A 15,438-nucleotide genomic window follows, 5' to 3' on the forward strand; every position below is an offset into this window, starting at 1 on the left:
TAAAGCCCCAAGAGGAAGAGGTCCTGGGGAGAGTGGGCATGATGTGGCCTGGGCCTGACGACCTGCGCGATAGTGACTGAGTCCTTAAATGCCAGGTTGCCGAGGCAGTAGGAGCCGCTCCAGGATTTTGCGCAGGAGCATCAAGTGCCAAACTCTCCTGACAGGGGCTGAGGAAGGAATGGCTGGGAGAGTTTAGCTGCACTAGCAAGAGGATGTGCCACCCACTGACTATCTCCACCCTCTTGGCCTCACCCCAACCTAGGACTCTAGACACATCTCCTCTGGGGAGACCTCCGCCAACAACCCCCAGTCTGCCCCGGCTCCCTGCGGTTAATGAGCAATCCTTCTCTAAGCCCAGGGGTGCCCGTAGTGGGTGAGGGGAAAATCATAGTCTGGGAGGGCTTGGACGGGGGGATGGAATAATTACAAGGCGGTCATGAGGGTCGGGCTGTCACCGATCTGATTTCTCCTCCTTCCCCCATACGCTTGTGCGTACAACAGGAGCACGCGAAATGCGGAACTTGCAGAAAACACCAGAACCAGCAGAGGTGACATGCGAGGTTTGTTTACTTGGGGATTGAAAGGCTGAGGGTCCAAGGGCTAATGCGATGGAGCAGCGCGGGCAAGCAAGAAAGTAAATACCAATTCCGCGAAAGGAGAAAGGCGATCCGAAAGCCCGCGGGACTGCATCTCCCAGCAGCCTCAGCGCCAGAGAGGACACTTCCGGCCTCTCCGCCTTCCTACGAGGAGGCGGGGCCAAGGGCGGGGCGGGAGCGGTGCAGGGAAATTTGGGCGCGCCGCCGGCTCCAGGACGCGTGACGTTCTTCCTGTGCGCCGCCTAGCGTCTAGGTCGCGCCGGTTCCTCAGCCTCAGAGCCGTGAAGGTGACAGCGGGAGCTGACGGCTTGGACCCCGCGATGCTGGCGGCACGGCGGCTGCTCGGCGGGTCGCTCCCCGCACGGGTGTCTGTGCGATTCAGCGGCGATACGGTGAGGCCTGACCTGGCTCGGGCCAGGGGTGCTCGCGGGCCGGCTCTCGCTGCCGCGCCTGTGCGCGCTCCATCCCTTGGGTCTGTAGTGCCTTCTAGAGAACATTTTCATCTCCGCAGCCCGGCAGGAAGGTTGCCGATCCGGCTTGGGTGTAGAAGGGGAACGGGTCCAAACGGGAGGCTGACTCACCCCCGCCCCCAGCCCTCCGGCACCTTGGCTTCCCTTATTTAACAGCCGCGCGACTTAGCGGAAAATTTTGCAGGTGGCAAAGCGTCCTTGTCTCATTCCTTTCCCGCCACAGCTTTGTAGGGCGTGAAGGGGACACTGACCCATTTTACATATGCAGACAATAGCTTTGGAGAGGGCCGTGCGCCTCCTCATTCTTCATTCAGCGCTCCGATCCACATATTGGCTTTTAAGGGGTTGGGTGTCTCGAAGCCAGGTTCCCTTAGCCCTCAGCTGGGGTGCTCCTCACTGGGTCACGTGGAATTCCAGACCCATCTCTCCTCAACAGTTTTTTCCCGGGCGGGTCTCCCTCCGTCATCTTGTGTCCCAGCCGTAGTGAGGCATTTCTTTTCCTTCGGAAAAAAGTGCATTTTGTCGCCAGCAGAGTTTAGTAACACAAGGCTTTGGCCTAACCAAGTTTTGGTCCAGCAGCACAGCCAGACAAGTAAATGGACAGCATCACACTGGGCTCAGGGAGGTTGTATGTGCTGTGGTTCAGGTGTGGGCTTTGGCCACGGACACACCTGAGCTTAGATTTCATCTGCTCCTTTGGGCTGTGTGCCTTTCATAAGCTCAGTTTCCTCTTCTGTAAAATGGAAGAAATCATTCCTGTCTCGAGGTTATGAGGATGAAATGGGGTCTTGGATATAGAAAGCTTAGCTTCGTGCCTGCTAATAGGAAGTGCTTACTAGGTGGTGATGGCAGCTATGATGCTATGAAGGGTTCTGAGGCTTAGGCCCCTGCCCTCCTCCCAGCCCATCCGTCTCTAATCAGGGGTACTCAAGACTCTGTACCTTCTGGCCTGGCCGCTCATGACCCCAGAGCTCTGCTGGGCCTGCTGACCCTCTGTGTCCCCAGACAGCGCCCAAGAAAACCTCATTTGGCTCGCTGAAGGATGAAGACAGGATCTTCACCAACCTGTATGGCCGCCATGACTGGAGGTGAGATGGTGCCCTTAGGCTGGTGGTTCCCAAGGCAGGGCCTCCCCCTCACTGCCTTCCCCACTCTGTCCAGGCTGAAAGGTGCCCAGAGTCGAGGTGATTGGTACAAGACAAAGGAGATTCTGCTGAAGGGGCCTGACTGGATCCTGGGTGAGGTCAAGACGTCGGGCTTGCGGGGCCGTGGAGGTGCTGGCTTCCCAACTGGCCTTAAATGGAGCTTCATGAATAAGCCCTCAGATGGCAGGTGTGTGTAGGCAGACATAAATGGGGTTGCAGGAGACACCTTGGGGGTGGCTTTGGCTTACCTGGGCCTTTGGGCTGTTTCCTTGGAAAGTGAGAATGAAGGAAGTGGGGAAACATAACCAGAGCTCAAGCAGGTGGGCCTCAGTCCTCTCTGGTCTTCCTCAGGGGAGACTTGAGGGGTAGCAGAATCAACACAAAATTTTGACTCAGTCAGACTTAACTGATCAATTCCTAGCTCTGCCTTTTAATCATATAGCTTTGGGCAGTCTCCTGGCCTTTCCAAACCTCAATTTTCTATTCTGTAAATGGATATTATATCGTGCAGGGATGAAAGAGATAATGTTCATACAGCTTTTGGCCTGCGCTTTGGTTGGCACATAGAAAGCAATGGCTAAATGTCAGCTATTTTGCCTCCTTTTGGCTCCAGAGATATGGTGGAGGTTCACGGAATGCTGTTTGTGACCAAAAGCAGATTTGGGCTCTTGGGAAAGCACTAGGAGAGACATTTGGACAGAACAAAGACTTTTCCTGTGGTCATAGCCATCCAAATACGGAATAGGCAGTGAGCTCCCTGTCATCGGTGGTGAGCAAGCAGAGCCCCTGGGAACATGTCAGGAAGACAAAGAGGGATTGGCTGTCAGAGGAGGCTTCCCTGGGTGGAGTGGGGTGGCATGTGGTTGAAGGCCCAACCCTGGTGGCCCTGTAGCCCAACTGACCTGCTGGCCCCCACAGGCCCAAGTATCTGGTGGTGAACGCAGATGAGGGGGAGCCGGGCACCTGCAAGGACCGGGAGATCATGCGCCACGATCCCCACAAGCTGGTGGAAGGCTGCCTAGTGGGGGGCCGGGCCATGGGTGCCCGTGCCGCCTACATCTACATCCGCGGGGAATTCTACAATGAGGCCTCCAATCTGCAGGTGGGCAGGGGTGGGGCGTCAACAGCGGAGAAGGTGCTCAGTGTGCACTTACATGCCCCAGTCCTAGGCAGAGTTGTTCTTAGATTTTAGTTCCTGATCTGGCTGGGGTCGCACTAGGAGAGTGGTGATCACTCCTGCATGCCTTGTGTCCTGAGTGGGACATGGCCCCCAATGCCTCTGTCTCTTTCTGTATATTGCAGAGCTTCAGCTTGGACTCCATGACTCTTTCCAGGGCTCCATGACTCCTGGGGCAGGGGTAGGCTGGAGAACTCCCATATGGGCATTTTTCCTGAAGGGTCAAGGGGTCATTTCAGTAATTCTCAGCTCAGTGACACCTGTAGTAATTGGTCCAGGGCCAAAGCCTCACGTTTCTATTAGGTTCCTACACGACAGTCATGAAGGATGTGGGAATAATAACCTGGCATGTGGTAGCATTATGTGTAAATGTTATTACATATTTAAAAATAAGCATCCAGGGTCTTTTCCTCTACTCAGAAGCAGTACTCGCTCATTATGAAGATAGGAAACCACACACAAAAGAAAACTCTCCCACAGATCCACCACCTGGAGAAACTATTTGCTGAAATTTTCATTATTTCCTTAAAGTCTTTAAAAATACATATAGTTGGAGAATTTGTTAAATGTTATTACAGAAGCAGCACATGCATCGTAAAAATCCCCACCCCCTCCCAGAGCGTCCTCTGCTTGTGTCCAAAGGGAGCTTTTGCTCTGGACTTTGGTGATGGGCTCACTGGGCCAGTGCCCCTCCCACACACAGTGTTTCTGGACTCTTGGGGACCGTGCCCTCACACCCCTGTCCCACAGGTAGCCATCCGAGAGGCCTACGAGGCTGGTCTGATTGGCAAGAATGCCTGCGGCTCCGGCTACGATTTGGACGTGTTTGTGGTGCGTGGGGCTGGGGCTTACATCTGCGGGGAGGAGACAGCACTCATCGAGTCCATCGAGGGCAAGCAGGGCAAGCCCCGCCTAAAGCCTCCCTTCCCTGCAGACGTGGGTAAGCCCTTGCGCCTGGCCCGATCCTGGGCCTTGTCCTGTGTCCTGTGTCCTGTGGAGTCCGGGATCTGGTTTCAGGTCCCCACTGGTCATTCTTAGGGAATTTCTGAGTCCCTTCTGCACTGGGCGCCTGACACAGAGAGCAGGGTGGGAACAACATAGAGGCTCTACCAGTGCCATCTACAGTACCTCATCCTGCCTCAGCTCCCACGTCAGATACCCAAGTCCTCTCCAACCCTCCGGGAACTCGGGGCAGGTTGGTAAAAAGGCAGCGCAGCTCCTGCTGGAATCTGGGGTCCAGTGGGGGGCGAGAATAACAAAGGGGTGAAAGCAGGGCTCTCTGCCACCAGAGCAGGACCCTGGACATACCCCATTGACAGGAAACCCGCCGCAACCTGTCCCCATCCACTGGAAGCCACCGATTTCTCATCCCATTTCCCCCACAGGAGTGTTCGGCTGCCCTACAACCGTGGCCAATGTGGAGACAGTGGCCGTGTCCCCTACCATCTGCCGCCGAGGGGGTGTGTGGTTTGCCAGCTTTGGCCGCGAACGCAACTCAGGCACCAAGCTGTTCAACATCTCTGGCCATGTCAACCACCCTTGCACCGTGGAGGAGGAGATGTCTATACCGCTGAAGGAACTGATTGAAAAGCACGCCGGTGAGCCCTGGGGCCAGCCAGCAGGGTAGGGGAGCCTCAGGAGCTGGGGCTGGGGCGAGCAGAGGTCCTGAGCCCAGGGCTAGGCAGGTGTGCCGGCTCCAGCACTGACCATCCATCCTTTTGGGGACTGACTGGGGCCCCAGGGGGTGTCACAGGTGGCTGGGACAACCTCCTTGCTGTGATTCCTGGCGGCTCGTCCACCCCACTGATCCCCAAGTCCGTGTGTGAGACGGTGCTGATGGACTTCGACGCACTGGCGCAGGCACAGACGGGCCTGGGCACGGCTGCCGTGATCGTCATGGACCGCTCGGTAAGGGCTGGCCCACGCTCCCCACCCAGCCCCTGCCTTATGTCAGCCTGGTTAGTAACCCTTCCGGGGCCTCTGGAGAACCCCTGCCAGATCTTGGGTCCCGGTTACTGTCATCTGAGATACAGCGAGGTGGGAGAGGCGGGGAGCAAGGCTTCTCTGGGGGACAAGCCCGTGGAGCCTGGGCAGGGCGGGATGCCCAGGGCGTGGGGAGGAGACAGCCTGAGTGCCACTGGAATCAGGAGGGTGTGCCGCCGGGGGGCTCTGAGGCTCAGGCCTTGGGTGCCCCCTCACTGTCTCTTGTCTCCCCAGACGGATATCGTGAAAGCCATCGCCCGCCTCATCGAGTTCTACAAGCACGAGAGCTGTGGCCAGTGCACCCCATGCCGTGAGGGTAAGCGTGCTGGGCAGGCTGGGGGCTTTCTCTGTGGCTCACGCCAGGCCTGGGCCGGGCACTAGACCCTGAATAAACAGCTGCTGCTTCCCCGCCTGCTGTGTCTGCTCTGAGCCCCACCCTCCCTGTGGCCCACGCCCCTCGAGTTCCGTCCCCCCGACCCCGGCTTAGGGAGATCCTCAGGCCCTCTTGCTGCCACGGCTCAGGTGTGGACTGGATGAACAAGGTGATGGCCCGCTTTGTGAAGGGGGACGCGCAGCCGGCTGAGATCGACTCCCTGTGGGAGATCAGCAAGCAGATAGAGGGCCACACCATTTGTGCCCTGGGCGACGGAGCTGCCTGGCCCGTGCAGGTACTTGCTGCCCTGCTGCGTGGTGCTGGGGGTGGTGCTGAGAGCCGGGGTGTTGGGGGATTTTCAGGCCCTGCTGCACCCAGCACCTCGACTCTCACCCCCAGGGCCTGATCCGACACTTCCGGCCGGAGCTCGAGGAGCGGATGCAGCGGTTCGCCCAGCAGCAGCAGGCCAGGCGAGCCGCTTCCTGAGCCCACTGCGCTGGGCTGGCATCCATCGGCCTGGATGGCTGGACAATAAAGCGAGTGCTGCCCACTCGTTGCGTCTTCTCCGTGGGCTTGTTCTTCACTCTGCCTCTGAGGCCCGTTATTCCTGGAGGCTTATTTCCCAGACAGAGGTGGAGGTTTGGGAGGAATAGGTCAGCACAAGTTGCCTCCTGTGCGTCAGTCTGTCGTAGACCGTCCTGAGCATTGACCCCTCAGTGCAAGAAGCAGGGGTGGGGAGGGGGAAACTGTGGCCTGGGGTGCAGACCTGGGCCTGGCCCAGTGTAGGCCTCTGGAGGGAGGGAGCAAGGAGGACAGGGCCCAGTCTGCCCTGTGAGGCGATGGGCAGGGAAAGAACCGGCAGTCCGGGCTGATTTGGAGGAGAGGTTTATTCTTGCTTAATGATTTGGCAGTGGGGTGAATTTGAAAGGGGGGAAGGAAGGAAGCAATTGACTAGGGGTGGACATGGTGGGTGAGGCAGCCCCAGGTCCTCCCAGCTCCATGGAGGCGGCCACAGGCCAGTCTGGGGGACGGGCAGTGAGTAGGGCCAGGCCGGTGCCCCCGCTAGTCGCTGAGCTGGAGGGGCACGCCGTCCAGCGGGTGCCACAGCTCCAGCTGCTGGTCACTGCGGCCCAGGCATTTGCGCCAGTGCTGCTGGCGCTCCCCACTGGCCTGGCTGCTCAGCTGCACCCCGCCTGGGTTGGGGGACAGGTTAGGAGCCGTGTGGGAGTCCATTGGGCCCACCCCCCAGCTCCTCGACATTCCCACTCACCAGTGAAGTCGTCAGCTGCGCCCAGGTCATAATCCCATACGGACACCAGCAGTGTCTTCTGCGCCAGCTCCTCCCCTGGGCCTGCGCAGAATTCCTGCAGGGAAGGGGGCAGGAAGGCAGAAGGGAGGCGGTCTTGGGTCCTTCTCAGCCTCAGAAACAGACTCAGACAGGTGAATGGCCCAGTAGCTGGGGCCTGTGCCCTCAGAGGCGGGACGTTGACCCCCTCCTCCCACCCCCAGCAGCCGGGACCACCTTCTCCCAGCCCTGGCCTGCCTCATTGAACTCAGGGTTCAGGGGCTTCTTCCGAACCCTGGCCTTATATTTCGATTTCTTCCCTCCATTTGGATGCAGGTGACTGATCGGGGAGAACGGGGTCAACTTAGGTGTGGGAGAGGTGAGCCCCAGAGGGGCTCTGAGGAACCCACACTGTCCACCTGTCCACCCCTGTTCACACTCACAGACAGATGAAGGGGTCCGAGTAGACGTTGGCGTCCATGGGGGCAAGGTGGGTGCAGCGCAGCACACCCACCCGCAGGCCGCCCCGCTGAGAGCTGTAGCACAGTGACAGCAGGATGCACCCATGCTCCTCCCCGGCTACCTCAGCCTCCACCTCCTCCTGCAGTGGGTAGGCTTGGGGTCAGCTCCCATGTGGCCCACAGACCAGCCACCCACCAGTGCTGGCCTGGATGTGAGAACGCAAACCGGCTGCAGAGAAGTTGGGGCCAGTGGTTTGATTTCATGATTCAGTTTACAAAAAGTTATTGGCTCAGTGCCCTGGAAGGAAACTTCCAGGTCAGCTCTATCCTCCAGGGCCTGAGAAGGGGTCGGGCTTGCCCAGGCAAGCCAGACGGCCAGGGGGACAGGCCACTGGCCAGTTCGGGGCATCTTTGTCGTGGAGGGGAAGGGAACTGATGTCCCTAAGGGCCACAAACATGCTAGGAGCTTCCTAGGTGGCCTGCCATTAGGTACCCGTCACCACCCTCCTGCAAGGTAAGCCTGGTGCCACAGAAGCAGCTCCAAGAGGCTGTTCTCTACCCAAGGACATACAGATCTGTTCAGCTACAAAGCCCACCCTCCACACCCCGCAGCCCAAGCGGCCAGATTCTGAACATCCTTTGCCACACTCGGCCCCTGGTGCTTCCAAAGGACTTGGGAGGATGCCTTGGAGAGAATGTGCTTCTCCCGCACTTAATGAGGGATTTGATTTGCCAAAAGCCCAGCCACCTTGCTGGCGTTCAGCTCTCAGTAAGGGAGTGCTCCATGAGCCAAGGGGCTGCTGTGCAGGGTCTGGGCTAGGCAGTGCTGTGGCGGGTTGCTGCCCCACCCGGTAGGGCTCCGCAGCTTCGCCTCGACTGACCGACAGTCACAGCAACATGTGGCTCCGCTAGGGGGCGGGGCAGCAGCTCCTGGCCCTCCGGCTGTGGAGGAGCTGCGGAGGGCCCTGCCTCAGCCTTGCAGGTGCCGGGGGGCCTGCTGGGCTGCAGGGGTTCTGCCCAGGTCTTTGGTTTCCTATTGCAAATCCCCTGCGGTCACCATCACTGCCTCCTGCCAAGGGCCTGTCTATGGCTACCAGCCCCAGGACTGTGGTACCCACCCTGCCTCGGGCAGACCTAGCAGCCGTGGAGCCCCACCATATCCACTCTCTCCCGGACCTTGACCTGCCCTCCCAGCTCAGACCAGGGACAAATTCCACTGGCTCCAGCCTCTGCCTCAAGCTGTGTCCAGGCTCTTGGGCCTCTTGGTCTGAAAGAGCAGAGAGCCCGGTCCCCTCAGCTAGACACTGCCAGGTCTCCCTCCCTCCCTGCCCCACCCTGTGCACCAGCCCACTCACCAGCCTCCGCCTCTCCAGACACACATCGAAGCTCCTGGCTCGGTTGGGCACCAGCTTCCCCAGGGGCACCCGCAGCTCCCCAGGGGAGGCGCCCGCCGCCGTTGCCACAGCCGTGGGCCCTCCCAGACGCACAGCCTGGTGGCCATGCAGGTCAGACCTGGCCAGGCAAGCCCTCACCCCCACCTCGGCCCTGCCCCCTTGTGGCCCAGGCCCTATCCTCACCGCAGGGTGTTGCGCCGGGCGTGCTGGAGGGTGAAGCCATGAGTGTCTTCTCCCAGACAGGCCCCCTTGTGCCCCGAATCATGCGTGTCCGTGGCTGGCTGGCCTAGGAGCCGAGCAGGGAGGGTCAGAGCCTCGTCGGGCCCCAGGCCCCAGCCTGGTCCCCCTCCCTCATATGGCCTCTAGTTGCACATCCCAGCAACGGGGGACTCCCTGTCTGAGGTCCAGGCCTTGGGGAAGAGGGGCATGGCAGGCCAGGTGGGTGCTCCAGGCTGGGTGTCTGGCCAAGGGGCAGCAGTAGGGGCCTGTGTCTCGCCCTCACCTTGCTGGCCCCGGGCAGCAGGTTGGCTTTGACATAGGTGTCCACGGAGCCCAAGGCTGGTGGCTTGAGGCCCTGGGAAGAGACAGTGGATGTGGGACAGACCCAGGACCCACACCTGGGACCCAGGGATGCCGCCCCATCCTCACCTTGGCACGGTGAGCTGTGCAGTGCAGGGTGCTATTGTCCGTGTCAAAAAGAGTTAACTCGGGCTTCCCTGGTGGCGCAGTGGTTGGGAGTCCGCCTGCCGATGCAGGGGACGCGGGTTCGTGCCCCGGTCTGGGAGGATCCCACGTGCCGCGGAGCGGCTGGGCTCGTGAGCCGTGGCCGCTGGGCTTGCGCGTCCGGAGCCTGTGCTCCACAGCGGGAGAGGCCACAGCGGTGAGAGGCCTGCTTACCGCAAAAAAAAAAAAAAAAAAAAAAAACAGAGTTAACTCGAGGGTGCCGAGGGTGGCTAAGGGCAGGTGGCCGGCAGGTCAGCTTCTACATCAACCTCGCCCTGGCACCATGCCTCCTGCCCTGCCCCTCCCCCGGTCAGAAGCCTGGGATGCCCCAGACTCCATCCTGGCTGGGCTGGGCCCAGAGGGTCCCCCTTGTCCCCCGCGCCCACTCACTGCTGTCGTCTGAGTCTCCCTCTGGCTCTGGGTCCGGCTGGGACTGGGATGCAGAGCGGATGGTGGGGGTCACTGGAGGGTGTAGGTCTCGGGTGCGCAGGGCGGGCCCAGCGAAGGGGTAGAAGTGCGGGAAGTAGTTGGAAATGAGGTGGATGGGCCGGATGGGCCCGGGCTCACGTCAATAGCCATGTGTTCCTGCACGCTCACCTGCCCCCAGCCTGCCGTGCCCGCCATGGGGGCCTGGACATGGAGGGTGGACTCAGAGAATCCCCTGAGGACCGGAGATGAGGGCACCACATCAGGCCAACCAGACAGGGCGAGGAGGTATCACTGAGGGTGTTGGTGGGGGGCGGCGGTGTCCCGGGCAGCAGCTGGGACCTGAGAACAGAGCGCAAGGTCAAGGCCGGTGGGGTGGGGGCCTCCAGCCTGGAGGGGGACCCCGTGGGCTGGCAGGTAGGCCGGCTGGGCTACTTACTGCTCTGAGAGCGCCTCCATCTGGGTTGGGTCGCAGGGAGGTGACACGCCTGACAGAGGTGACCCGACAGAGGTGACCCGGAGAGCCAGAGTGTGGCCCTGGGGGAGCGGGAAGGAGCGGGACTCAGAATGCTTCTCTGGGGCCCAGGAGACCAGCAGCTCCCTGCCCTCCACCCCAAGGGCCCCTTCCCTAGTGCTGGGGCCCAGCCTCCCTCCTTCTCCCCCAACCCCTCCCCAGTTCACACACAGCCGCCATCACGTGGCCCTGCTCCCGGGTGAGGCTGGAGGGCCAGAGGAGACACAAGGGTTATGAAGGGCAATGAGAGGGGAGTGTGGGGTGGAAGGGGTAGGTGAGACAGAAGGGTTGGGGGAGAGCGTGTGGGGAGGCACGTGGGAAGGGGGAGGGGTGTGGAGGGCAGGATGGTGGGGAGGGGAGATGGGACGGTGGGGAGGGCTCTGTGGAGACAGGGTGGGGGTGCCACCACAACCTGGTCCCCTTGGAGCTCAAGCTTCTTAACACGTGAATCCGATCACTTCGGCACCTCTCCCCCTCTGCCAGCCGGGAATAAAATCCTCACCCATCCCTTGGCCGCCCACTGGGGCCCCCTGAGTGCTGGGCCCCCCACACACACACCCTAGAGCACCTCAAGCTGTGTGCACGTGCTTCTCCTTCTGCCCTGCCCAGACCTTCCTCCCTTGCCCTTTGACCCAGCCTGCTCCTGCTTACCTATGGTCTCAAGGTTACTCCCTGCAGGGGAACATGGCTGCCTTTACCTGCTCAGCCTTCCCTGTCTTTTCCCAGGGGTTGGGGGCCACCCCTTCGCTACTCTCACTCTAGGAGGTTCACCCTGCTCCCCAGGCCTGTACCCCAGACCCTGCCAATCAATGAATTCCAAATCCAGCAGCCACGTGACAGGTTCAGGGAAGGGCATGTGACCCGAAGCAGGCCAATAAAGTACAATTCTGGGATAGACTGGCCCAGAAAGAGAAGCTGTTTTCTGTTGATGGGATGCTGGTACCATGCCATCCTAGAGCTGTTGCCCTCTCCTCACCTCTCACCCCTGTGGAGTAGGGAATGCTCCTAAGAGTGAGGCCAATACAGTGGAGAGCACAGAAAGAAGAGAGTCCCTGAGCTCCTGGATCCAGCTATGCCTGAAGCTGGTCTATCACTGGAGTTTGTAATCGCCATTCCTCCTTTGGCAAAGTCAGCTAGTGGGTGGGGTTTTCTATCACTTGTCCTGCCTAATACTGCCCAGCCTACCGTGTCAAGGTTAGACTGCCCACCCCTTCAACTCTCTCACAGAGATTTATGATTGATACATAATTCCATTACATATCTGTGAGTAATTAATGTACAATCACATGATTATCTGTGTGACCTGGTCTAAGATCTCCCACAGACTGAGCACCCCCAGCGGGCAGAGTAGCATCTGGCTGGTGCAGATGGGACCCCAGCATAGCACCTGGCATATGGTGGGAGCTTGGCATGTTAGAGGTTTGCAGTAGCATGCAGGGCTCCTTTCTGGATGCCTACTGCCCAGCATATGGTCAGCCAGGCACAGAAGATGGAACAGGAGCTCGTACAGTGTAGTGGCTAAGAGTTTGGTCTCTGGAGTCAGAGAGGGCCTGGTTCAAATCCCAAACTGGGGTGACCTTGGGCAAGGTGTCTACCCTCCCTGAGCCTCAGTCTCACCAGCCAGGGACAGCGCTGGCCCCATCTCACAGGGCTGTGGTGAGAGTGAAATGAGAAAAAAGACTCCAGGCACCTGGCACACAGTAAGTGGGCACAGCAAGTAACAGTGTGATTATCCAGAGGCACCCCAGCCAGGAGGCCAGCTGTCCCATGGGGTCTGCCCGAGGTCTGGGCTCCAGTGCAGAAGGTGTAGTCGCCACGGAGTTGGCAAAGGCTCTTTATTCAGTCCTGGAGTGGAGCTGGCATGGCAGGGCAAAGGCAGGGGCTGCTCAGGGCCAGGTCATCAGCCCCTGGGCAGCTCGGGGCTGGCCAGGCAGGGCTGGTAGACACCAGGTGCCAGCAGCTGCAGGGTGAACTCAGTGATGACGGCCGTGAGCCCCCAGATCCGGTGTGGCCCGTGCAAGAAGACAGGCAGTGTGTAGCGGAAGTGGCCACCATGGCAGAAGTGGGTATAGCCCTGGTTCTGTTCCTGCAGCAGATGCGCCAGGGGCAGTGCAAACACTTCATCCACCTGTGGGCAGGAGGCAGCGAGAGGGTAGACAGAGCACTGGCCACTGCAGCCTCCGCCCATCTGGACGACTCAGACTCCACCCCTAGTATCTCCCCACTCACCTCATCAGGGTTGGGCCTGAGGCTCTGGAGATCCAGTGGGCCCACGCCGGCCAGCACTGGCACCACAGTTGTCTTTTGCTGAGGCAGGAGGAGGGCAGGCAGTCAGGGGAGGCATGGCCTCGACAGGGCTTTGGGGCTGGGGCAGGGAGCCTGAGAGGAAGACTCCAGGAGCCTTTAGCAGTGCGGGCCAGGTCCACCCGGCCGCTGCCCTTGGACTTGCTCCAGCCACGCTGACTGACTCAGGACCCCCAAACACACTAGACCCATTCAGGCCTCTGGGCCTTCGCTTTTCCTTACTTTTTCCCTTACTTTTACTACCCTAAAATCTCCCAATGGTCATTCAGTCCCTGCCTACCCTGCGAAGCCCTCCCCAACCTTTGCCCACCGAGCAGAGCAGAGCTGATTCACCCTGGAGCCACCTCCACCCCAGGACCTGAGCCTCAGTATCCCTCGTGAAAGGGGATAAAATACCCCTGGCCCCTTCCTGATGGGCTGGTGAGGATGGAACACAACTGCCAGGCAGGTGTCCCCACCGCGCTCCGTGACTGCCACCGTCCATGACCACCCTCCTTGTCCCTGGGGTCCCTGCTCCTAGCCCAGGGCAAGCAGAGGGGCTGAATGGGGTAAGGGCCGGTGGTGGTTTCAAGGGCCTGGCGTGCTTACCTGGTCGTGCACGGGCCTCAGGACACCCCACACGTGCTCCTCAGGCACAACCAGGCCCACCTCCTCGCAGGTCTCCCTCAGGGCTGTGTGCACCACGTCCCGGTCCGCGGGGTCACACTTGCCACCTGGGAAACTGAACAGGCACAGGGAGCCTGGTTCTTGGGCTGCTGGGGCCGTGAAGGGGTGGGGGTGGAGGCTGTGGCAGTGACCCACCTAAATAACGTCTCTGCCCCTAGTTTGCAGAGGGCTAGGCAAGCTACACGACCTCTCCAGGCCGGATTTACTGCCCTGAACAACGGGAGTAAGGGAGAGAGGCCCTGGGGCTCAGACATGCAAACTCTGCTTATGGTGTCCCCAGAGGCGCTGACATTAACCCAGGGTGTCCCCAGTTCCCGCCGGGGGCGGGGCCAGGGCGGGAAGCCAGGTAGCCCCGCCCCGCACGCTTCCTCCGCTTGGGAACACGAATCTCCAAGTTGTCGCCGGAAGGGGGCGGCGTCCTGCCTTTTTAGAGGGGGACACAGATCTGAGCCAAGTGTCGAGCGATCCGCACGGCGCCCGGGCAGGACCACCTGCGGCGCCAGATTCGGGGCGGAGGGACGTGGGTTGCTGACTCCCGCCATAGCCCTCTGCCGGACGGGCTCTCAGACCCAGACCCATTCTACAGAGGTGGAAACCGAGGCTCGGAAAGGCTAAGTGCCTTGCCCACGACCCTGCGGTCTTCGGGTTCAGCGGCCTCTTCCTAGAAGGGAGAGGAGTTCCCGGCCGGTGTACCTGACGTCACCCTTGTGCCTCCCGGCCAGGCGGCTAGACCGCAGCGTGTAGAGCAGCGCCGGGACCCCGCGCACCGAGCACAGCGGCACGAGAACCGCGGCCGCCGCAGGTCGCGCGCGGAGCCGGGCCGTGGCCCCCGCCAGCAACCGCCGGCAGCGCCGCTCGCCCTCCGCCGACAGGCAGTCGCGCAGCATGTCCGGCCCAGCGCGGCCAGGACACCGAGGTCACCGGGCGGCGAGAGGGAAGGGGCAAAGTACGCACTCCAGGGTGTCTCGGGCATCTGGGGGCCGGACCGTGGGAGGAGTCTACCCGCAGGGTGGGGTTCCGTAGCGGCATCGGCCTTGCTCATGGGGCGGAGCCCGATTAAGAGGCGGGGCCCAGGCCGGGAAGGGGCCTCTCCGCGAGTTGTGGGGCGTGGCCAGAAGGGGCGTCACCAGACAGCCTGGACTTCCGGTAGAGGGGCGGGCCTGTGGTGGGGCGGAGCTGGCGTGCGTGGTCTGGAGAATGTCCCTTACGAACGCCTAGAGCAGCTGGGGTCGCGCCTGGCCCGGCAAACGGGCTCGGCCGTGTTGACCGCGGTGTTCGCGAGTCGGGGTGTCTGGCTGTTGAGGCCCCGCCGGGACCCGCGTTTCTCCGCGCCAGCGGGGGTCCGGGACCTCAGAGGAAGTGCTCCAAGATGTTCGGGGTCGGCGTTTAGGGGGTCTATGGGGCAGAGACGCCTGGGGCCGCGGGAGGAGTGCTCGGCCCTCCCCACCCTCCGGGCCCTCTCTCCTGGTTCCACTGGGTGGCACGCGCCTCGCCCTCTCGCTCCAAAGGTCCCACTCCAGCCCCCGGCCTTCTCCCTGCTTTTCCGTCCGCCGCTGGGAGCTTCTCTCTCCTCGCGACCCCCGTCCTCCACAATTTCTACTCTATAGGTGTTGGTTTGTTTAAATGTCACTTTCTCTAGAAGCTCTCCTACCTGGACTATTGATCGGATTCTCAAACTCCTCCCGCAACCCTCACCTGATACCTGTGGTCACTGCCTGTGGTGTTGTGCACCCTTCGGCCAGACTCTGGCCCCTCGAGGACCACACACCCCAGCCTCCCACTTAGCACCGAAACGTGGAATGGCAGGTGTCCCATGTTTTGCTTCGACTTTGAGCAGGTGCTTCCCTGAGCTGCAGTTTCAGTCCTCATCTGGGCACACGAGGCTGAGGGCAGGAGCGCAGCCTCCTTCACAGCCCTGCCA

At 60.9% G+C, this 15,438-nt stretch overlaps 3 protein-coding genes across 6 annotated transcripts; 1 reads left to right on the forward strand and 2 right to left on the reverse strand.

Annotated features, from left to right (window-relative positions):
- The first annotated feature begins 147 nt into the window (after positions 1–147).
- On the forward strand, positions 148–6,327 carry NDUFV1 (NADH:ubiquinone oxidoreductase core subunit V1). 4 transcript variants are annotated; one of them, XM_059069383.2, is made up of 11 exons: positions 148–373; positions 502–988; positions 2,072–2,154; positions 2,228–2,398; positions 3,130–3,313; positions 4,139–4,328; positions 4,774–4,986; positions 5,130–5,296; positions 5,606–5,687; positions 5,894–6,039; positions 6,144–6,327. In XM_059069383.2, the coding sequence occupies exons 2-11, from the start codon at positions 917–919 to the stop codon at positions 6,228–6,230; spliced, it is 1,395 nt and encodes a 464-aa protein (XP_058925366.1). In that variant the 5' UTR covers positions 148–373; positions 502–916; the 3' UTR covers positions 6,231–6,327. The 4 variants fall into 4 exon arrangements, with proteins under 4 accessions (XP_058925366.1, XP_066893811.1, XP_058925365.1 ...); XM_067037710.1 differs by having other exon boundaries at positions 269–329; XM_067037711.1 differs by lacking the exon at positions 148–373 and having other exon boundaries at positions 824–988; positions 1,969–2,154.
- Positions 6,328–6,616: 289 nt separating this feature from the next.
- LOC131759881 (double C2-like domain-containing protein gamma) lies at positions 6,617–10,369 on the reverse strand. Its single transcript, XM_059069436.2, is given in 14 exon segments — positions 6,617–6,937; positions 7,015–7,108; positions 7,288–7,369; positions 7,473–7,630; positions 8,692–8,757; positions 8,846–8,928; positions 8,931–8,980; positions 9,068–9,110; positions 9,113–9,170; positions 9,387–9,458; positions 9,533–9,584; positions 9,810–9,837; positions 9,998–10,171; positions 10,174–10,369. Coding segments are annotated over 14 exon segments (1,149 nt in total). The 5' UTR covers positions 10,232–10,369; the 3' UTR covers positions 6,617–6,806.
- Positions 10,370–12,365: 1,996 nt separating this feature from the next.
- Positions 12,366–14,510, reverse strand: NUDT8 (nudix hydrolase 8). Its single transcript, XM_059069421.2, has 4 exons — positions 14,211–14,510; positions 13,440–13,572; positions 12,777–12,854; positions 12,366–12,675 (listed from the first exon to the last, which is right to left on the reverse strand). The coding sequence occupies exons 1-4, from the start codon at positions 14,402–14,404 to the stop codon at positions 12,448–12,450; spliced, it is 633 nt and encodes a 210-aa protein (XP_058925404.1). The 5' UTR covers positions 14,405–14,510; the 3' UTR covers positions 12,366–12,447.
- Positions 14,511–15,438: the final 928 nt, after the last annotated feature.

This window comes from Kogia breviceps, chromosome 7 (genome assembly GCF_026419965.1).
Source record: "Kogia breviceps isolate mKogBre1 chromosome 7, mKogBre1 haplotype 1, whole genome shotgun sequence".
NCBI classification, from domain to species: Eukaryota; Metazoa; Chordata; class Mammalia; order Artiodactyla; family Physeteridae; genus Kogia; species Kogia breviceps.